The sequence below is a fragment of the Capricornis sumatraensis genome, chromosome 19 (assembly GCF_032405125.1).
Source record: "Capricornis sumatraensis isolate serow.1 chromosome 19, serow.2, whole genome shotgun sequence".
In the NCBI taxonomy this organism is placed as follows: domain Eukaryota; kingdom Metazoa; phylum Chordata; class Mammalia; order Artiodactyla; family Bovidae; genus Capricornis; species Capricornis sumatraensis.
Window position 1 is genome coordinate 63,002,434 of NC_091087.1, and position 22,263 is coordinate 63,024,696.

The window sequence follows — 22,263 nt, forward strand, 5'->3', positions numbered from 1 at the left end:
TATACACAGATGACTACTTCAAAATTCCAGGCAGAGGTCTGCCATTTTGTTCCTTGAGTTGCTAATGAAGACACATATAAATTGTCGTATCACACTTTTTTCATAATTTGATAACTGCATTGTCACCCTGCTTATTTAACTTATATGCAGAGTACATCATGAGAAACGCTGGGCTGGAAGAAGCACAAGCTGGAATCAAGATTGCCGGGAGAAATATCAATAACCTCAGATATGCAGATGACACCACCCTTATGGCAGAAAGTGAGGAACTAAAAGCCTCTTGATGAAAGTGAAAGAGGAAAGTGAAAAAGTTGGCTTAAAGCTCAACATTCAGAAAACAAAGATCATGGCATCTGGTCCCATCACTTCATGGGAAATAGATGGGGAAACAGTAGAAACAGTGTCAGACTTAATTTTGGGGGGCTCCAAAATCACTGCAGATGGTGACTGCAGCCATGAAATTAAAAGACGCTTACTCCTTGGAAGGAAAGTTATGACCAACCTAGATAGTATATTGAAAAGCAGAGACATTACTTTGCCAACAAAGGTCCATCTAGTCAAAGCTATGGTTTTTCCAGTAGTTATGTATGGATGTGAGAGTTGGACTGTGAAGAAGGCTGAGCGCCAAAGAATTGATTCTTTTGAACTGTGGTGTTGGAGAAGACTCTTGAGAGTCCCTTGGACTGCAAGGAGATCCAACCAGTCCATTCTGAAGGAGATCAGCCCTGGGATTTCTTTGGAAGGACTGATGCTAAAGCTGAAGCTCCAGTACTTTGGCCACCTCATGCGAAGAGTTGACTCATTGGAGAAGACTCTGATGCTGGGAGGGATTGGGGGCAGGAGGAGAAGGGGACGACCGAGGATGAGATGGTTGGATGGCATCACTGACTCTATGGACGTGAGTCTGAGTGAACTCCGGGAGATGGTGATGGACAGGGAGGCCTGGCGTGCTGCGATTCATGGGGTCGCAAAGAGTTGGACACGACTGAGCGACTGAACTGAACTGAACTGATAACTGCATTTGCAACATAATTGATTTCCTTTGTAATCCTATGCATTTCCTTTTATGCAGTTAAAAATATGACTTCCATAGCTGCATTAGACTACCAAAGGGGTCCAGGGCACATACAATGCTAAGATTCTGTTTCAGACAGATAATTACCAGCAATCTTCCTCATCTTGACATCACATAAAGTAGAAACTGGGCTCTCGTTGATAGCTTCTTGGACTTCTTCCTTCATCCTGCTGCCTTGAACTCAGTGCTCAGGGCTTTGGTCTGTGCTGAATCTTTTTTTATATATATCTATTCCACTTGATTTCTTGGCAGACAGCTGTGTCTTGCGCCAGCATCGCTGCCTTTTGGTGCCCTCTTGTGGTCACAATGATGCCTGCTCCCAAGGACAAGCTGGGAAGGCTGGTGCAGGCCACTTGGTCCATGCCAGGGTGAGCAAGAACAAACCCAGTTCACAGCGGTGACCCAGGTCAGTGTCCACTCTCGTTCATGGTTCTGACAGCTGCACTTGGACTTCAGCCCAAGAATACAGGAATTTGCTGTGTTCCTGAATTCCCCTGATTTGTCCTCATCTTTCCCAGAGGTCGCAGGAGCTAAGGTCCTGGACAAGACCCAGATTCCGGCAGCGGTACTAGGGCTGGGCTTACAGATGCCCTTCAGGTTTGAAGGCGATGCCCTTGGTTGTAGAGCCAGCCTCATCCATTAGTCCCTGTGAAAGTCAAATGAAGCTGGGGTAGGGGAAGCAGGGAATGTCAGCTGAGTTGTTTGTCTTGAGATTTGAAATCATAGTAACCACTAACCTAGGCTATTGTTTGGTGGCGTATTTGAGCAGAGGACGGCTCCTTCCAAATGTTGACTTGAAGTGAAAGCCATTGATCCCCAGTGTATTAACTCAATCTGACAGCAAGTGAACAACAGATCCAAGTGTGGAATCTTCCCAGGCCTCTTGGAGGCTCTCAGAGGCCTGATGAGAGCTCGGGATTTGGGCCTTGGGTAAGAGTCAGAATTCAGCATAATTGAACTCGCTCAGTTGCATAACAAAATCAGACAAAGCCCGCATTCTATAAAAATGCAGTTGGCACTTGCCAACTTGCTCACAGAAAGATGGTTTCAGGACCACCCAAAGCAAAGGATCTGCTGAGTTGTTTTATCATTGGTGGATGGATGGTACCCAACACACCCGTCTTTGCTGTCCTTTTTGAGTACTGATGGCCAGCCATTGGTAGGGACTGTTGGTGGTCAAGCCACAGAGTTTCTATCTGGGTCATGTGACAGTCTGTAGCAAGATAAACTCAAAATCGCTGGCTTTGTTAGCAATCTGTATGATAGCAATGCTGAGCAAAAATTGCCCCCACATCTGCCCCAGAAATCATACTAGGCATTTAAGATTCCATGCTCTGAAACTGGGGCTTCCCTGGTGGCTCAGACAGTAAAGAATCTGCCTGCATTGCGGGACACCGGGGTTTGATCCCTGGGTCAGGAAGATCCCCTGGAGAAGGGAATGCCAACCCACTCCAGTATTCTTGGCTGGAGAATCCTATGAACAGAGGAGCCTGGTGGGCTACAGTCAGAACTATTCTTCTCAAAATGGATTAGAAGTCAGCACGCATCCTGGGCTGTTAAAGTCCTGACTTCTGGCCTCCTCCTCATCCTTCTCCAATACAATTTACAGCAATTCTGTGACTGGAATTCCTCTTGGAGAAAGAACCATAAGCTACTCAGTGGGTCCAAATTGGATTGTATCAGCCAGTACCAAACCCTGTGGGATTCACTTTCTTTTTCCATCAAAAGAACTGCTGGGCATCAGAGATCTTTCCAAGCCTGACTACAGGGAGGTTGTGGTGTGTCAGCTTGGGCGTGTTCCAGAACACTGGACCAGTCTCAAAGCTGTCGGCAGCTGCATTATGTCTGGGCTTAAGCGGGCTGTTACTCTGACCTAGGAGAGAATTGGGTGGGTCTCCAGTTCCTGAGTGAATAAGGCTTATGGTGCAATGACTTAAGGGGCTTCCCTGGTGGCTCAGATGGTAAAGAATCTGCCTGAAATGCAGGAGACAAGTTCGATCCCTGGGTAGGGAAGATCCTCTGGAGAAGGGGATGGCAACCCACTCCAGTATTCTTGCCTGGAGAATCCTATGGACAGAGGAACCTGGTGGGCTGCAGTCCATGGGGTCACAAAGGGTTGGACATGACGGAGTGGCTAAGCACAGCAATGACTTAAGAAATAAAGTCATAAAACACAGGAGTGCAGCCCACAGTGAAGATCTGTTTTCATTCTTTTCATCCCAGTGCTGGGCCCCACCATAGACGCTTGACTTTCAGCTCAAATATGGGGTTGTTCTTTTCCTTTTTCTTTTTTTTTAAACTGAAATACAGTTGATTTATTGGGTTGGCCAAAAAGTTTGTTTGGGTTTTTCATACCATCTTTCAGAACCGAATGCATTAGTTTCTGGTATATTTCTATCAGCAAAGGCTAACAGCCCATTCTAACAGAAGGACCAAAGTGTTGCTTGACCTTTGGAGACATTTTTGGATGTTGGTGGAGCTTTGAAAGCCACAGTGAAGACAAGCAAGTAAACGAAGCATTTCACATGGTGTTTGTCAGATACCGGTCAGTCCGTTTGTTTGAAGGCTGAGGGTGATATTACAATAAAGTGACACACGAGGGCGCCCTAGCTAGCCCACAGGTAGGGATGTGACAGAAACATTAAAAATAACTGTTGCAGCCCATTGTCGTAGACAGACGAAAATTCTAGCCAGCAGCCTGGCTTGCATTACAAATAACAGAACTTAGTGCTACTTTCAATTTATTTTTCAAGCGTTCATGGAAGCTTGGCTATCGGAATGGCCCCATGGGAGGGGAAGATTATCTCTAAAATGGTGACGAGGCATAAACACCAAGATCCACAGGATTCTATTCATTTGTTTATTTCATGTAAACATATTGGAAACCTACTGTGTGCCCAGATCTTGGGAATGAGATGCTGGAGACAGGATGTAGTCCTCAGGGAGCTTGTGGTCATTTCCGGGTGTGTACTCACATGTATACACACATCCACCCAGTGGCAGTAAATATCCTCCCACATGTTGGTCTCAGCCCTCTCCTTCCCTCTGCCAGGGCAACGCCCTGCAGAAGGGCTCTCACTGCAGCCACTATCCCAGCACATGGTAACCCTTCAGTTCTGGCTTTCAATAGCATATTTGATTGTAAATGAGCACATATGACATCATTGGTCAGGGGTCACCTTGAATCTTCCTGCTGTTGTTCAGGCGCTAAGTCGTGTGCAACTCTTTGCTACCCCTTGGACTGCAGCATGCCAGGCTTCCCTGTCCTCCACTATCTCCCGGAATTTGCTCAGACTCATGTCTACTGAGTCGGTGATGCCATCCATCTGGTCCTCTATTGTCCCCTTCTCCTTCTGTCTTCAATCTTTCCCAGCATCAGGGTCTTTTCCAAGGAGTCAGTTCTTCACATCAAGCGGCCAAAGTATTGGAGTTTCATCATCAGTCCTTCCAATGAATATTCAGGGTCGATTTCCTTTAGAACTGGCTAGTTTGATACCCTTGCTGTCCAAGGGACTTTCAAGAAAAATCCTGCTCAGACTTCAGTATTTAAACTTTTATCAGCAATAGATTAAGTGCTACACATCTCACAACTGATGGACCAAAACCCAGTGTCATACTCTGAACTGATTGTTCTAATGTGTGCTGGCTTTAGAGCGACCAATTTTAGGTTCTGTCCAAAACACATAAAACCAATGATTGGATTCATCAAAACCCTTAGTCCTTATCCTTTACATCAAGGCTGAAAATTAAGTTAGAACGCTTGATGGATCTGTCAATAGGTCTTCCTTCTGAAGTTGCCTGACTTTGGCTTTCCGTTAGGTCTGAGAAATTTTACTGTTTTCTGTGAGATCCAAGATGCTGTTACTTGCTCAGCTCATATCTGCATTCACTGAGCAGTTGTGGTGTACACTTGTGAGACGAAAAGGCAATGGTCCCTCTTCCCTGGAAACATACAGAGCCGTGGAGATGGAGTACTCAAGGATAATGATGACACTGAAGAAAGCAGAAGGTCTACATGAAGCGCAGTGAGGATTAAGCACCCAACAGGCCAGGGTCAAGGACATGAGAATGAATAAGATACAGCACGTGGTTCAGTGACACAAACCATCACTTCCCGAGGGCTTCCACTGGACCAGGCGCTTTGTTAAACATTTCACGTGCCTTCTCCAGCTCAGTTCTTACAACAACCATGTGAGGCATTACCATTTTATAGTTAAGGAGGCAGGTTTAGAGAGGACAGAGTCACATCTCCAGCTCAAGTGTGTTCGCCACGCTAAAGCCATGTTCTTAATAACTACACTACAGTGTATCACGCTGCCTGGGATCTAGTAGGGCAGAGTTTTCAAAAGGACAAAATTAGCATAAACCAAAGCAAAATATATGGGATATGAGAAAAATAGAAGCTGTGTTCAAAGAGAGTTGCGTGTGTGTGTGCTAAGTCATTTCAGTCATGTCCAACTCTTTTGTGACCCTATGGACTGTAGCCCACCAAGCTTCTATGTCCATGGACTTCTCCATGCAAGAATACTGGAGTAGGTGACCATTCCCTTCTCCAGGGGATCTCCCCGACCCAAGGATCGAACCCACATTTCCTGTGGCTCCTGCGTTGCAGGCGGATTCTTTACCACTTTGAGGGGAAGCCCTCAGAGAAAGCTGCTGCTGCTGCTGCTGCTGCTGCTAAGTCACTTCAGTCATGTCCGACTCTGTGCGACCCCATAGATGGCAGCCCACCAGGCACCCCCGTCCCTGGGATTCTCCAGGCAAGAACACTGGAGTGGGTTGCCATCTCCTCCAATGCATGAAAGTGAAAAGTGAAAGTGAAGTTGCTCAGTCATGTTTGACCCTCAGCGACCCCATGGACTGCAGCCTTCCAGGCTCCTCTGTCTATGGGATTTTCCAGGCAAGAGTACTGGGGTGGGGTGCCATTGCCTTCTCCACAGAGAAAGTGCCTTGTTAGCAAATCTAACATCTGCTGCAAAGTAAAGTTAGATTGCTTGAAGGGTTCAGCAATTGTAAGGGTAAGGGTAACTAAGGGTTTAGCAGGTCCTTTCTTTCATGGGATTGCATTGAAAGAAACTAGAGCCCCAGCTGTGGCGGTGGATACCTCATTTCTTTCCGCACATTTAACATATCATCACTTTCCTGAAACTTGGGGTCCCCTGTTAAAATGGAACTTGATTCAGCCATAAGCCAACTTGTTCTGCCCTGGTGCAAGTAATGGTGTAAGGAGTGCTAATGGGTGAGTGCAGGCATGGGTGTCATCTTTTCCCATCACCTTGATGGAATGGGCAGGTTTGATGAAATAGTCTGGGCTCAGTCACTCCTGTTGTGTGCCTTAGAGACCCCGCTGGCTTTCACCAGCACACCAAGATTGCACAGTTACGACCAACCTGAAGGGTACAGCAACCCCAACCAGACATCTCACCTCTGAGGCAGTTTCAGAGATCCATCACATTTCCTGGGATCCTTTGCACTACAGCATGGCATCAGCTGCAGCCATTCAGAGAATCAGCGAACTGGAGATGATAATTGCCATCGACCCAGGTAACAAGCCAGTCACACCTGCAGACACAGAGAACAGACTTGTAGACACAGACAGGGAAGGAGAGGATGGGATGAACTCGAGAGAGTAGCATTGAAACACATATATTACCATATGTAAAATTAGACAGCCAGGGGAACTTTGCTGTAGGACACAGGGAGCTCAAATCCGGTGCTCTGTGACAACCTAGAGGGGTGGGATGGGGTGGCAGGTGGGAGGGAGGCTCAAGAGGTAGGGGACATATGTATTCCTATGGCTGATTCATGTTGTATGGCAGAAACCAGCATAATATTGTAAAGCAATTATCCTCCAATTAAAAGTAAATAAATTAAAAAAAAAACAAACAGAAACCAAGCAGTCATACCTTAGAGACCTAGAGAAATTCATCAATGATGTAATGTTCAGGGGGAAAAGCAGCATGCAAACTCTATCTACAGTATGATTCTTTAATGCTAATATTATGTATGGATCCTGAAAAGAGGTTAAATGCACCAAAATACTAATGATGGTGATGGTGATTGCGGATGATTTTTGTTTTCTTCTAATGTTTTTCTCCCAAATTTTCAACACTAAGCATATGAGAGTTTGAGAGACAGGCACATTCCCATCCAGAACTAAACTGGGGTTCAATAGGGAGGAAAAGGGGAGAAATGTTTCCTGCATAGTCAACTGCCACCGTTTACCCAGTGTCATCAGTTATATAATATTGTCCCTAGTTTTTCTATTTTGTCTTTGTCCAGGGTTGGTGTAGACCAGATTTTGTGTACCAAGCAGCTGAGACAGGACTGGAGGGTTGAGTTTCTTCTCCTTGGGGGATCCTGGTGGTGCGGGAAGACAGCATCACGACAGTTTGCAGCCAACATGTATACTGTTTGTGGTGCCTCGGAGGACAGTCCTTTGAAAACTTCTGACTTTCTAGACATGATATAGCATTGGTGGAGTCCAGTAGGGGTCTGCTGGTTCCAGTTAGGAGGAGGTTTGCTGAGAGCTGGTTGAGGGGCTTTGAACTCTCAGCAGCATTTAAGAGCTGAATTGCTAATCCAAGATGGCCAGCAGAGGGCGCCATTGTGCATAGAAAAATTCAATCTGCCTGCTGGCAAAGGCTCAGGAAAGAAAGAAGGTGTGGACCCCACAGCCACTCCCCACCTGTTTCCTCATCAGTGTAACAGGGGTAATGAAAATTGTTCCTCCTTCTTGAGGTTGTAATAGGCAATAAGAATAATAGGTATCATCTAATCAGTTTCACTCTAGGCCAGGCATATGCTTAAAATATTTACATGTTTCAACTTATTATACTGTCTCAGTGACTTGATGAGGCAGCTATTATTAACCTCCTTTAACAGATGAGGAAACTAAGGCATATAAGGCTAAGAAATTTACCCAAGTCCACAGACTTAGATGGTTGAGGCAGAACTTGAACCCACGCCCTCTGACTCCAAGGCCCATGATCAGTAGGTATCAGATACTGCATATTAAAAAGCAAAGACATCCCTTTGCCGACAAAGGCCCATCTAGTCAAAGCTATGGTTTTTCCAGTAGTCATGTACAGATGTGAGAGTTGGCCATAAAGCTGAGCACCAAAGAATGGATGCTTTTGAATTGTGGTGTTGGAGAAGACTCTTGAGAGTCCCTTTCTTGGAGAGCAAGGAGATCAAACCAGTCAATCCTAAAGGAAATCAGTCCTGAACATTCATTGGAAGGACTGATCCTGAAGCTGAAGCTCCAGTACTTTGGCCACCTGATACAAAGAGCCGACACATTGGAAAATACCCTGATGCTGGGAAAGATTGAAAGCAAAAGGAAAAAAGGGTAGCAGAGGATGAGATGCTTCAACAGCATCACCGACTCAATGGGCATGAGTTTGAGCAAACTCTGGTAGATGGTGAAGGACAGGGAAGCCTGGCATGCTACAGTTCATGGGTCTCAAAGAGTTGGACCCAACTTAGAGACTGAAGAGCAGCAGCATTGGAATCTAAGTCTAAACGCTGCATCACAGTCTCGCCTGGACAGTGAAAAGAATCCTCTTGGCTCACACCTCATTTCCTCTTCTGCACCTTCTTGTGGGCTGTGGTTCCAGAACTGCGAGGTCTTTGCACTTTGAATGTTCGGAGAAGGCATTGGGGACCTCCCTGCTGGCCCACCTGACACCTGTTTCCCAAGCAGATACATGCTTGATGGTGGCAAGGGCCCTGTGGAGAGCAGAGAGGTGAAGCCAGCTGGGGAATTTGATCATCCAGGCCAGGCTCCCAGGACCCAGGCAGAGCCAACCATGGTGATGTTAGGGTGGCAGCCACTTGGAGAGACCATGACTATGCCGGCTTGTGGAGCGGTCAGCCTGGGTGCCCTTTGCTGTTGGCCAGCACTCGCCCAGAATCCAACGGTGCAGATCAGCCTTAAAAATGTCTGTGCCTTGTGGACACAGTGGGGGAAAGAGAGGGTAGGATAGATTGAGAGAATAGCACTGAAACATGTTCGTTACCGTATGTGAAATTAGCCAGCCAGGGGAAATTTGCTGTATGACGCAGGAGCTCAAATCCTGTGCTCTATGACAACCTAGAGGTGTGGGATGGGGTGGGAGGTGGGAGGGAGGCTCAAGAGCGAGGGGACACATGTATACCTCCGGCTGATTCATGTCGATATATGGCAGAAACCAACCCAATATTGTAAAGCAATTACCTCCAATTAAGAATAAATAAAATTTAAATTTTAAAAAGTAAGACCAAAAAAATAAGATGTCTGCTCTCTTCTCTGGGCCTGGAAGCAAAGGTTGCCCCCCACCTCCCAGTTACAAGGGGTCTGCAGTAACAAAGCTTCCTGTGAAGTCACAGGGCATAGCTTTTTTTCTTGTCCATTGGTTAGGTGGTTCATTCATTCATTCCGCAGAGAACACAGTTTCCTTTACATGCAAAAGCACAGTAAATTTGGGATACGTGCCCAACAAAAACACACCTTTCAGGATTCACGCATACAGAGAGGTGACTGCTCCTGTCTGCGTAGACACAGAATATCTGACATAGTTGGCCTTCTGGGTGAATACATTTAGAAAATCTGCAACACTTGCTCTCTCACCAGCATTCTCATCCAAGCTGACAGCCCTCCCGCTAGTACAAGTGTCATGAAGGAAGATGTATTCCAAATTCTGCCATTGGCTCAGATTATTAAAAAAAAAAAAAAGAAAAGAAAAGTAACTGGGAAGTAAATTCACTGCAGACCCAGTGCTCCGGCTGCTTAATACAAATGATCCAGGAGGTCGTCCACAGCAAGCCCTCAGTGCTTGTGCAGACGGTGTGTCAAGGCCTAAGGGAGGCTCGGGGGAGAGGCAGATTAATGACTGTCCGGATATGCCAATATTGACTTTTAAGGAACATCTTTAATCCTCAAAAACAACAGAGCCTCCTGATTCCCACTGTATTAAATACGCAGACGTAAGATTGATGGCCGTGTACTGAACACTAGTCACTTGGCATAATAATAGAGCCACTCAGTCATTTTTGAGAGGACATTGGCTGGCATTTGAGGTGTCTGGAGAAGATGAAGTGCCGGGTTGATCATCGTGATGTTTGTATTAATAACATCATCGTAGGTGGAGGGACTGCTTTCAAGCTGACAAGTTTCAAGTTCCCTATTCTCTCTTGTTGGCGCTCACCACATCCTATGATGGGTTATGTTCCCATTTTTTCCCCTTAAAATGTTATATTCTTCTCCCCACTTATCAACAGTGGAGAGAAACTTTAATCCATGTTTATTGTAGAAATATCAGAACCATGAAAGAAACGAGGCAACAAAGATTACTAGGATCCCATCACAATTAATCATTATTAGCATTTTTATTTGTTAATAGTAACCATTAAATAACCATTATTTCATGTTTGTCCTTAAAATCTTATCTTCAGTCTTGATCCTACAAGACTGAGTATGTATATGTGTTGTGTGTTAGGCACTCAGTCGTGTCTGAGTCTTTGCGACCTCATGGAATGCAGCCTGCCAGGCTCCTCTGTCCAGGGGATTTCCCAGGCAAGAATACTGGAGTGGATAGCCATTTCCTTCCCCAGGGGATCTTCCTGACCCAAGAATTGAACCCAGGTCTCCTGTATTGCAGGCAAATTCTTTACTGTCTGAGCCACCAGGGAAGCAGTATATGTATGTGTGTCTGTGTATATATGTATGAATCATTGTTATTGTTTAGTCACTAGGTTGTGTAACTCTTTGGGACCCTTTAGACTGCAGCCCACTAGGCTCCTCTGTCCATGGGATTTCCCAGGCAAGAACACTGGAGTGAGCTGCCATTTCCTTCTCCCATAGTGGAATCATACTGTGATCCTATTTTAGAACTTGCTTCTATCCCTTTTAAATATATTTTAAACATCCTTCTGTATCATTAAGTAGTCTCCACAACATCCTTCATAATGTTGGCATAGAATTCTATTTCATGAATGTTCTACCATTTGATTAATAGCAGATTGTTTGACACCACAAACAGTGCTGCTGAGAACAACTTTATGACCACATTTGCAGACCCATGAGCACTTTATTAGAATAAATACCCATGAGCACTTTAGTAGGATAAATTCCTGGAAGTGAATTGCTGGCTCCAGTGGAATGTACACTCTAAGGTACAAATCACCCTCCAGGAAAATGTTCCTGTTTCCACTCCCTTGGGCAGTATGTGAGGAGCCCTGGCCTCTCAGCCTTCCTTCACCTGGAGCACTCTCTAGCTCCATGTAGGAAAACCAACGTTCAGAGCAGTCAAGGGACGAGGCCAGGGTCACAGAGCTGTGATGTGTCAGTGCCTGGACGTGAATGTGTGAGTTTCCAGATGCTGAACTTGGAGCTGTGGCTCTATAGCCAGGATCCACACCCTGTGCGCTTCCACGTTGTCCAGGCACCTTGAATGCAAGCCCACTGGGTTCCTCAGGCAGGGGCCTTTCTATCAGCCGCTGCTGGGGTGGGTAGGAGTTCTAAATCACATTGCCCCTTCCACGGCACAGATATGCCCCGAGGTGCCCTGAGTGTAGACAAAGGCTCCGTGGTGTGTGATGAGCCTCTGGAGGCTGTGCTGCCTTCTGGGACTGGCTTGGGAGCCGCGGTGACACCTGTAAGATGCAGCTGGTACCCCGCCTGGTTCACTGCGCTGCAGCGGGCGCTCCCAGCACGTGGGCTTCCCACCTGGGCCTCAGGTCTCCCTGCTCCTCCAGCAGGGCAGGCGCAGCCGAAAGAGCCGGGCATCCACACCCCGACAGGCAGCCTTCACCCAGCAGCGATGGAAGCCGTGCATACAGCCCAGTCTCCCTGTTGGCCGGCAGGACCATCCCCAAGGACCGGCTAAGGCACCTCACAGTTTCTTAGAAGATCCCAAGCAGGATCAATCCCCAGTTGCCTTCAGAGTTAACTCACTCACACATCCTTCGGTGGCTTTTCACCTTCTTCCACCTTCTGACTTCTTTCCTGGGCTCACTCTCCACCGAAATTCATGCCCTCAAGCCCTTGTCTTAGGGTCTGCTTTGGGGGACTCCCCAGCTGAGACAGCCCTAGTTCCCTTCCTCCTTCTGTGTTCCCTGTACGGATGGTTGTTGTTGGTTAGTTGTTCAGTCGTGTCTGACGTTTTTGTAACCCCGTGGACTGTAGCACACCAGGCTCCTCTGTCCATGGACTTTCCCAGGCAAGAATACTGGAGTGGGTTGCCGTTTCCTCCCCCAGAGGATCTTCCTGACCCAAGGAGTGAACCTGCATCTCGTCCATTGCGGGCGGATGCTTTTCCACTGAGCCACCTGGGAAGCCACCTGTATGGGTCACAGTTTGCTAAACTGCTCTAACAAATGATCCCAAGAGGCTTTGTGAAAACACAGCAGAAATGTGTGCCTCTCACACAAGAGTCCAGGGCGGGTCCTCCGGGGTGAGTCCTCCAGGGTGAGTGTTCTAACTCAGCAGAAAGGGGATCTGATTCCCGGTCACTCGGGGACCCAGCAGCTCTGCGTCTCGTCCTGAAACCCCCAGGGGGCGCTAGTTGTCAACATCCCAGCCCTTGGAAGTGGCGGGAGCTTGGAGGAGTGCCTGGAACTGTGTGCGTGGCCAGGCAGGGAGGAGGCCACATGACTCTATCCATGCCCTCTTCCCACAGCTCTCTTGAGTGTCTCCAGGAGAGAACCTGGTCTTGAAGCTGTGCATACATGCTAAGTCTCTTCAGTGGTGTCTGACTTTTTTCGACCCTATGCACTGTAGCCCACCAGGCTCCTCTGTCCATGGGGATTCTCCAGGCAAGAATAATGGAGTGGATTGCCATGCTCTCCTCCAGGGCATCTTCCCAACCCAGGGAGCAAAACCACCTCTCTTAGGTCTCCTGCATTAGGCAGGCAGGGTCTTTACCACCAGCGCCACCTGGGAATCCCAGTCTCGAGGCCACACTTAACTAAAAGAGAGGCCGGTGGGCCCCTTACCCAGTGATCAATCTCGACTGGACCAGGAGGGGTCTGCCACACCCCCAAATCCACTTCACAAACAAAGAAAAAACCTGAATGAGTGTTCACATAAAATTCTACTTGAAACACAGTTGCGTGACTTAGTGATTTTACAGGAAGTCTCCTACATACGAACAAGTTCTGTTCCAAGAGTGTGTTCACAAGTCCAATTTGTAAGTCAAACAGCATTAGCCTAGGTACCCAGTTAACAAGACCAGCTACTCAGTACTGTACTGTAATAGGTTTCTAATACTTTTCACACAAGTAATACATTAAAAAATAAACATAAACATTTTTAATCTTACTGTACACTAGTCCTGTACAACAGCTGGCATACAGGGGTTGGCATCGAGTGAACAGGCAAGAAGAGGTACTGACTGAGGAGGAAGAGGAGGCGGGAGATGGTAGAGCTGAAGGATCATCAACAATAGGAGACGGAGGGCAAGCTGCAATGTCACTCACGCCTAACATAGATGGAATATGCATCTGTGTCTTTGAAAGTTTGCAACTATAATGTTCAATTGTAGGGGACATACTGTATTTCGTTTTTGTGTAATTTCAGGCAGTGGGGAGATGGGTGAGCTGTTTAAGTGAGCTGCTGCAGGCCTCCCTGGCATGGTCCCATGCCCGCTCTATGCTCCTCACCACCGGCTTCCCCATGTATTTCAACTACCAGCCTCCAGACCGCTTGCCAGGAGCCGTGGCCCTGGCCGCCTTCCTACAGGCTTTGGAGAAAGGGGCCTCCGTGGTTGTCAACCAGAGAGACGAGTGTGCACAAGAAGCTTGTTGATGAGGCTACCGAGCAGGTGAAGTAAGAGAACGGGGTCCCTCTACACAGATAAGCCTTTGTGGGTGGAGGTGGAAGGAATCAGCATTTGTGGAACTTCCGCCCGGCACCAGGCACAGTGCTATGCACTTGACATGGAGTGTTTTCCTTAACACTCAGAACACCTGTTTGATATAAGCTGTATTATCCCATTTGGGGCTTCCCACGTGGCACTAGTAGTAAAGAACCTGCCTGCCAATGCAGGAGACATAAGAGACCCGGGTTCGATCCCTGGGTCGGGAAGAGCCCCTGGAGGAGGGCATGGCAACCTACTGCAGTGTTTTTGCCTGGAGAATCCCATGGACAGAGGAGCCTGGCGGGCTACAGTCCATGAGGTCATTGAGAGTCAGACACAAGTGAAGCGACTTTCACTTCACTTTCATCCCCATTTTACAGATGAAGAGACTGAGACTCTGAGCAGTCCAGGTGATTTACCCAGGTGGGGATGATGAGCTGGAATTTGAACCCAGGTCCGCCAGGCTCTGTGGTCTCGCTTGTGCGTGTGCTGCCCTATGACAGGCAGGGGTGACCTGCAGAGGACACTCAGCAACCCGGGACAACTCTAGACCCCCAAGTTAGGTGGTAGAGTAGTCAAGAATAGAGGAGTCGAAAGGCTGAGACAGCCAGGGCCACAAGGTCCAAATAGGTGGGTTGCCCCAAGCTGCCCAGGTTCCTGGAGCACCCAGGTGGGCATCTGGGCCGAGAGTACCGCCCATGTGAGGCTGGGATGCTGGTGTCTGTGTGCTGGGACCACCTTGGCTGCAGAGTGGACAGCTGCCCCTCATCACTCTTTGTTCTGCAGTGACACTTGGGCAGCAGCTGGGGGCCTGGTGACTCCAACCTGCTTCCCACTGCCTGTCTCTCTGTGTCCATTCAAAACGCATCCTTCAGACTTAGCCTCTAAAAAGGACTCCCACCTGTTAGGCACATCCTGAAGCACCTGCTACATTCATTGTTGTTTTTGTTCAGTCGCTCAGTCATATCCGACTCTTTTTGATCCCATGGACTGCAGCACACCAGGCTTCCCTGTCCTTCACCATCTCCCAGAGTTTGCTCAAACTCATGTCCATTAAGTCAGTGATTCCATCCAACCATCTCATCCTCTGTTGTCCCCTTCTCCTCCTGCCTTCAATCTTTCTCACATCAGGGTCTTTTCTAATGAGTCAGCTCTTTGCATCATGTAGCTGAAGTATTGGAGCTTCAGCTTCAGCAACAGTCTTTCCAATGAGTATTCAGGACTGATTTCCTTTAGGATTGACTGGTTTGGTCTCCTTTTACCTGCTACATTAGAAGCTGCAAAAAGGCTGTGTCTGGTCGTACAGAGTCCATTTCATACAACAAGTGTGTATTGAGTACCTACTATGTGCCAGGCACTATTTAAGACTCTTGAGACCCATGGCTGAACCAGACTGTGCTGTATTCTTTATGGTCTCCATTAGAATATATACTCCATGAAGGCTTCCGCATAGGAAAAGAATATAGTACATACATAGTGTGTTGAAAGTTGAGACACTGCGGGGGGACGTGGACCAGGATCAGGAGAATGGGGATCAATGGGCCAGGGGGTGGGACTGGGGGGTGGGCTGCTGTCTTAAGCAAGAGGGTCCGGGAAGACCTCCTGGAGAGGGTGCATCCTTGAAGGGGATGCAGGAGCGAGGCCTGGGCTGGCTGCAGGAAGAGCGTCCCTGGGTGTGAGAGTGGCCGTCAGGGGGAGTAGAGGCCTGGCAGGCTTAAGACAAGACAGCAGGCAGATGACTGGCCTGGAGTGGAAGAGGAGGAGAGGAGTGGATGGAGGGCAGAGGTCACAGGGTCAGATGGGGGAGGGACTTGAGGGCCGGTGTAAATAGCTGGGCTGCTCTGGGAGCCACAGAGTGGAGGAGGGTGGTGCCAGCTTAGGTTCTAAAGGATCCCCGGTGGCAGCAGGGCCAAGGGGAGGGGCAGGGGATGGGCCGGGTTATTGCACGCGGGAGATGGCAGTGGTGCCCTGTGGCCAGGCCTTCTGTTCCCTGGTGATTTCAGCCACAGCTGCTCTGGAAGCTCTGAGTCACACAGACCTGACCAGGCCTGTGCCCTTGGGGGATTCACCCAGCCAGGAAGTATGGGGGCTAATGCCTCCAGGGCCCCCTCAACCTGTGGAGGTGGGTGCTAATGACTCGCCTCCCTGACTTTTGGAGACGGGAACTGAGACCCCGTTGCCTGGAGCAGTGAGCTTGAAAAGGCGTGAACCCTCCTGCAGGCTTTTCCTCCCTCCTGCCCTCGGGGTCCCTGCTCCCTCCTGGACTCTCTCAAATAAACCGCCTGCACCCACGTCTTTGTCTCAGACTCTGGCTTCAGGGGACCCCAGAGAGACGAACGGTGTGGGTGGAGGTGGTGAGAAGTAGTCGCATTGGTCTCTGTGTTTTGAAGGTAGACTTGTGATTTCTAGGTGGGTTGGAGGCAGGGGTGAGACTGGAGCCGAGATTGCTCCGAGGTTCGGGCAGGGTTACTGAGAGGATGGCGTTGCTGTGAACCGGGACGGGGAAGACTGCGGAGCAAGCCTGAACTTGTGCCGTGTTGGTGGGGGTGTGAAAGGGGGCGGCCGCTGTGGAAAACAGTATGGCAGTTCCTCCAAAAATTAAAAATAGAAAATACCGTATGATTCAGTAACTCCTCTTCTGGGTATGCACCCACAAGAACAGAAAGCAGGGACTCAAGTAGACATTTCCACACCCATTTGCACACCCAGCTATAGTGTTCACAATAGGCAAAAGGTGGAAATGACCCAAGCGTCCATTAACAAATGTATAGACCATTAACAACTGGTCTATACATACAGTGGACTATTAGGCAGCCTGAATAAGGAAGGGCCTTCTCTGGTGGTCCAGTGGTCAAGATTGTGCTCACAATGCAAAGAGTTCAGTCCCTGGCCAGAGAACTAATATCCCACAAGCTGTGTGGCTCAGCCAAAACACAAAAACAAAAAAAAGTTGAAAAAAAAGGGAAATAAGTGTTTTTTAAAAAAGGAAGGAAATTCTGACACATGGGCACGATGAACCTTGAGGATATTGTTGTTAGTCGCTCAGTCGTGTCAGACTCTTTGGGACCCCATGGACTGTGGCCCACCAGGCTCCTCTGTCCATGGGATTTCTCAGGCAAGGATAATGGAGTGGGTTGCCATTTCCTTCTCCAGGGGATCTTCCCAACCCAGGGATCGAACCTGGGTCTCCCACATTGCAGGCAGATTCTTTACCCTCTGGACCCCCAGGGAAGCCCACACAGAGTGATTAAAACCAGAGGGACAAAAAGTGGAATGGCGGATGCTGGGGACTGGGGGTGGGGCGCGGGAGGTGGTTAGTGGGTTCAGGGCTTCAGTTTTGGAAGATGTGAAAGTTCTGGGGATCGATGATGGTGATACTTGCGCAATGATGTGGAAGTCCTTAATGCCAGAGAACGCACTCTTACAAATAGATGAGATGGTAAATTACAGGTTATGTATTTTACCACGATCATAATTTAAAAAAATTTTTAAGAGTGCAAGTTGAGCTCAGGTAACTGTAAGTGTGGGTACCTATTAGACTTGCAAGTGGGAAGGGCAGCAGGCCGTCCGATCTGCGAGTCAGGCTCAGGAGAGGCGTCTGGGCTGAAAAGAAAAACTGGAGAGCGGTTGGCATATTGATGGCTTCAAAGTCAAGACGCTGGGTGAGATCATGGAGGAAATGAGTGGAGACTGAGAGCAGGACCCTGATGGCATCCTGGGACACTCCATGCACAGGGTCGAGAGTAAGAGAGGGGGGTCCTCCTCTGAGAAGCACTGAAGAAGGAGGAAAAGTAAGGACCCTGTTGTCACCAAGGAGAAGGGCTGGCTGGGGCGGGGGGGCAGTCTCTACCTTCTGGCAGGGGGTTTCAGCTGCCCCCTTTCTAAGATGGCACTCTGCCTTCCTGTTCACCTGACCGCCAAGGCTCAAGCTGGACGTCAGCTCAGAACTGGGTCTTGCCCAATAGCAAGACCAAAGTGGCTTCGAACTTGGAATTGACTGTATTAGATTTTGCAGGTTTCATGTGGATGGAGAAAGTGGACGCAATTTGAGCTTTTAATGACAATGATTTCGTATCTTTTTAGAACTGGGAAATGTTTAAAGAAGAAAGCTGAGTCATTGATCCCCAGCTTGGAGATAAAGGGATACATTGATTCTTTGCAGCTTAGGTGCGGGGTCTCCTCTTGCCCCGACCTTCCTTGCCCAGGGTTCTTTATCTCTGTGTGGCCCCCTTGGGGATATGCTATGTTCCCATCCTGTGCAGCTCCCTGATGCCCTGTCTTACTAGTGTCCTGTATCCTCTGTTCAATGTCAAAGAAATGAAGAGCCAGGCTTTACTCAGCACCTGCTTTTTGCCAGGCCCCCAGCCCAGTGCTTCACACACAGCACACAGCTGGGTCCACAGCAGTCCTGGGAGGAGGCATGATAAACCCCATTCTGCCGAGGGGGAACCAAAGCACAGAGAGGTTCCATGACTTGCCCAAGGTCACACAGTCAGGAACTGTTGTTTGGCTCTGCTCAGCCCCCTTGCCAGGCCAACAGGCTCCCCCTCACAGCACACAGAGGAGCTGGGTCTTTTCAACTTATCATGACTGCCCCTCACCCCCCAGGGTGTCATGTCACACATACTACTAGATTGAGCCTTGTGAGTATCCCCCGATGGACTGACTGGCCTCCTTGTCTTCCCCCCTAGAATGGGGGTAGGGTGCTGGAGAGGGGGTACTTTAGGAACTCTGACAGTGATCTGACTCCTCATGCTCAGCTTGTCCCATCGACTCACTGGAGTGGTAGCAACAGCTCTGAAATGGCTTGAGGTGACAACATGGGGGAGCTGGGGTGGGAAGCAGCTGTCTCAAGGCCAGATGGGTTTTTCTATATAATTTTTATTTATTCTTTTGGCTGTGCTGGGTCTTTGTTGCTTTGCTCGGGTTTTTCTCTAGTTGCGGTGAGAGGAGCTACTCTCTCTCTCTAGTTGTCCGCGGGCTTCTTATTGCACTGACTTCTTTTGTTGCAGAGCCCAAGCTCTAGAGTGCGCAGGCGTCAGTAGTCGTGGCTCCTGGGCGCTAGAGAACAGGCTCAAGAGTTGTGGCGCACGGGCTTAGCTGGTCTGCAGCATGTGGGATCTTCCTGGATCGGGGGTCAAACCAGTGTCTCCTGCACTGGCAGATGGATTCTCTGCCACTGAGCCACCAAGGAAGTCCTAGCCACATGGTTTAACATAGACAACATGCTTATTTGGGTTGGTTTTATGTGAGGAGGTGAGGGGCTGGTGATGGAGCTTATGGGGGTAACCAGATCTGCCCCAAACTGCCCCTTGGCACCACTGATGGGCCATGGAGCAGTCCAGGAGCTCCTGTAGAACCAACGGGACCATGAGTACTGGGTCCACTCTCTCATCCCAGGCCCTGCCAAGCTCGAGCCGGACAAGACTTTATCCTGGGCCAGCAAATGCACAGAGATCCTGCCCCAAACAGCTATGAGGGGTTTAGTGATCGAAAACCCTATCTACTTTATTTTGGGATTTCTATGTGTGTTCTACAACCATATGTCTTATTATTATAATAAGAAAGTGTGCTATTTTTTTAAGAGTCAAGTTCACTTTGGAAATCACTTTGATGCCAGTAGGTAACGCAATAGACTTTTCCTCTATTTTCCTGAACTTCCCTGAAGATAGTCAGGGGGTAGGGTTGTGGAGCAGATGAGAACTTATGTTGGGATCTAAAGTCATGACACCAATCTACATACTTGACTTTGCTCAAATTATTTAGCATTTCTGAGCCTCAGTTTTCCTCCTCTGTAAAATGAGGGAAATAATGATTCTTATACATAATTGTTGTGAAAATTAATCGGGAGCATGGATGTTACATACTTAGTGGAGGGCTGGCTCTCGGTCACCATCGGCACCTAAACGTGTCCCTGGCACTCACGGCAGCAGGAGGTCAGAACAGACCTCTGGTCACATGGCTCTCTGGACGTCTGTATGCAGCATCTTTGCTCGTTCACAAGACAGAAAACGCTAGCCTGACTCCACTTACATGCTGGCCAATTCTAGGGTTTACTCAGGACTAAAAGTGAATGTTTATGAGCCGATTCATTGGGAGAAAACCCTGATGCTGGGAAAGATTGGGGGCAGGAAGAGACGGGGGCAACAGAGAATAAGATGCTTGGATGGACTCATCGATTCAATGGAGATGAGTTTGAGCAAACTCAGGAGACAGTGAAGGTCAGGGAAGCCTGGCGCGCTGCAGTCCATGGGGTCACAAAGAGTCGGACACAATTGAGTGACTGACCAACAAGAAAAGTAAACTAAGTATTCTCCGTGTCCAACCTTGGCTTACCTAGCAAAGTATTCTACAGGTTGACGTCATTCAGTAATGGTAATAATGCTTTCTGAAGAAGCTCTTGAAAAGCCAGCGTGAGTTCCCCAAATGCAACACTAGCGCTGATGGCTCCACGCTTTGCCTTTATTTCCAAGGCGTTCCGAAGACGTCAGCCCCAATATTAGCTTACCAGGGCGGATCAGTAGGAGCTGCTCAGGTGTTTCTGTGCAGAGAGGGGAACCCCAAGTCACCCAGGTCTGTATGTCTCATCCCAGTTTAAATGGGTGACAGTGGAGAAGCCCAGGTGCTATTAACTTCGACAGCAGAATATCTGCACACCTCAGCCCTCCAGAGAGGGCAGAGCCAGGAGCCCTGGGTTCTGATGGGCCGGCCTCGCCAATGAAGCAGCGGGGGAGCAGGGGTGGGGGAGTGTTCAAGGTGTCTAGAGGCTTTGCAGAGGATCTCTGGAAATCGCAAGTCTCTGAAAGGTGGCATATATTGCTAATAAAGGGAGAAGATATGAAAATTATTTTTTAAAAAAAGACTAGCAGCTTCTCAAGCTGAGTTATGACCCATTAGATAGAGAAGTAAAATCATTTCAGTGGAGGTTAACCAGCATTTTTGGAAAATAGAAACATCATTGTATTGCTTGTATAGTAATGGTAAGTACTCTCTGGTGAAACTCTGTGTGTGTATTTTTTCATTGTGCAGCAGTCAAACAGTTTGAAAAATACGTCTTAATTATATGCTCTCTCCTGTGTGCGCATGTGTGCTCACTTGTGTCCGACTCTTTGCAATCCCAGGGACTGTAGCCCACCAGGCTCCTCTGTCCGTGGGATTTTCCAGGCAGGAATACTGGAGCGGGTTGCCATTTCCATCCTCAGGGGATCTTCTCAACCCAGGGACCAAACCCGTGTCTCCTGCATTGGCAGGTGGGTTCTTTACCACCAGTGCCACCTGGGAAGCCCGTGATGGATATTAGAAATGCTTATATTCTCCAATTGTTGGCATACAAACAAAGCTCTGGCAACTCAGAGAGAAACTAGAGAATTCTCCTGGGTGGGACCCCTGATGCCAGATAACACTGGTGGTGTTCTGTTTGCAGAGTGGAGGGAGGTGAGCCCAATCTGATAGTGGGGAGAGAAGATTTTGCTGTTTTTGGATAAGATGCATGAACTCTTCCCAGGGAGCAGGCTTCCCAGGACTTGATTACTTCCCACTGTAGTTAAATGGACCCTTATGGCCTAAAAACATCAATCCACCTTCACGTGGTATGAAACGAGTTCCCCGAAGGGAAAGTCCAGAACAGAAGATATATTCATCTCGACTGGAGCTCTTGCTCGGAACTGCCTTTTCATCACCATTGATGTAAGTCTAGCCGGAATTCAGGGTCAGAGCTCCTTCCTCTTCCTGGTTCTGCTTCTCAGAGAAAGGGGCTGCCTTTTCTGACACTGCACATGTAGCCTCAGGGCCACATTGAGGTGGTAACACCTACTCAGTGGCCTGCCATCTAAGCATACGTGACACACCATCTTCCAGCACAACAAAAGGACATGGACAGGCATGTAGATTTTGTTTGTGTATTTTTTTAGTGGCTGTGCTGGGTCTTCGTTGCTCAAGAGCCTTTGGTAGTCACAGGGCCTGGAGGCTACTGTCCAGTTGCGGAGCAGGGGCTTTTCACTGCAGCGGTTTCTCCTCTTGCAGAGGTGCCCAGGCTTCAGTAGTTGTGGCTCACAGGCAGAGTGTCTTGCGGCATGTGGGATCTTCCTGGACTAGGGATGGAACCTGTGTCCCCTGCAATTGGAAGGCGGATTCTTTACCACTGAGCCACCACCAGGGGAGCCCAATTTTGTTCTTTTAAACATATCCAGAGAAAAGCACTCAGAGTGCAGACTTTTCTATATTGTGTTACTAATGAAACATGCATAACGTAAATTTTTAACCATTTTTTAGTGTGTGATTCAGTGATAATAAGGTATATTCGCATTGTTGTGAACTGTCACCACCATCCATCTCTTGAATTTTTCCATC

At 48.4% G+C, this 22,263-nt stretch overlaps 1 protein-coding gene across 1 annotated transcript in view; it reads left to right on the top strand.

The window, feature by feature from the left end:
• Positions 1–22,263, top strand: part of DGLUCY (D-glutamate cyclase) — an 85,740-nt gene that overhangs the window by 44,210 nt on the left and 19,267 nt on the right. Inside the window, 10 exon segments of the mRNA XM_068990984.1 lie at positions 1,328–1,481; positions 2,804–2,905; positions 6,415–6,443; positions 6,445–6,619; positions 6,840–6,861; positions 11,668–11,670; positions 13,655–13,834; positions 13,836–13,878; positions 19,965–19,983; positions 20,406–20,487. Coding sequence (XP_068847085.1) covers positions 1,328–1,481; positions 2,804–2,905; positions 6,415–6,443; positions 6,445–6,619; positions 6,840–6,861; positions 11,668–11,670; positions 13,655–13,834; positions 13,836–13,878; positions 19,965–19,983; positions 20,406–20,487 — 809 coding nt within the window.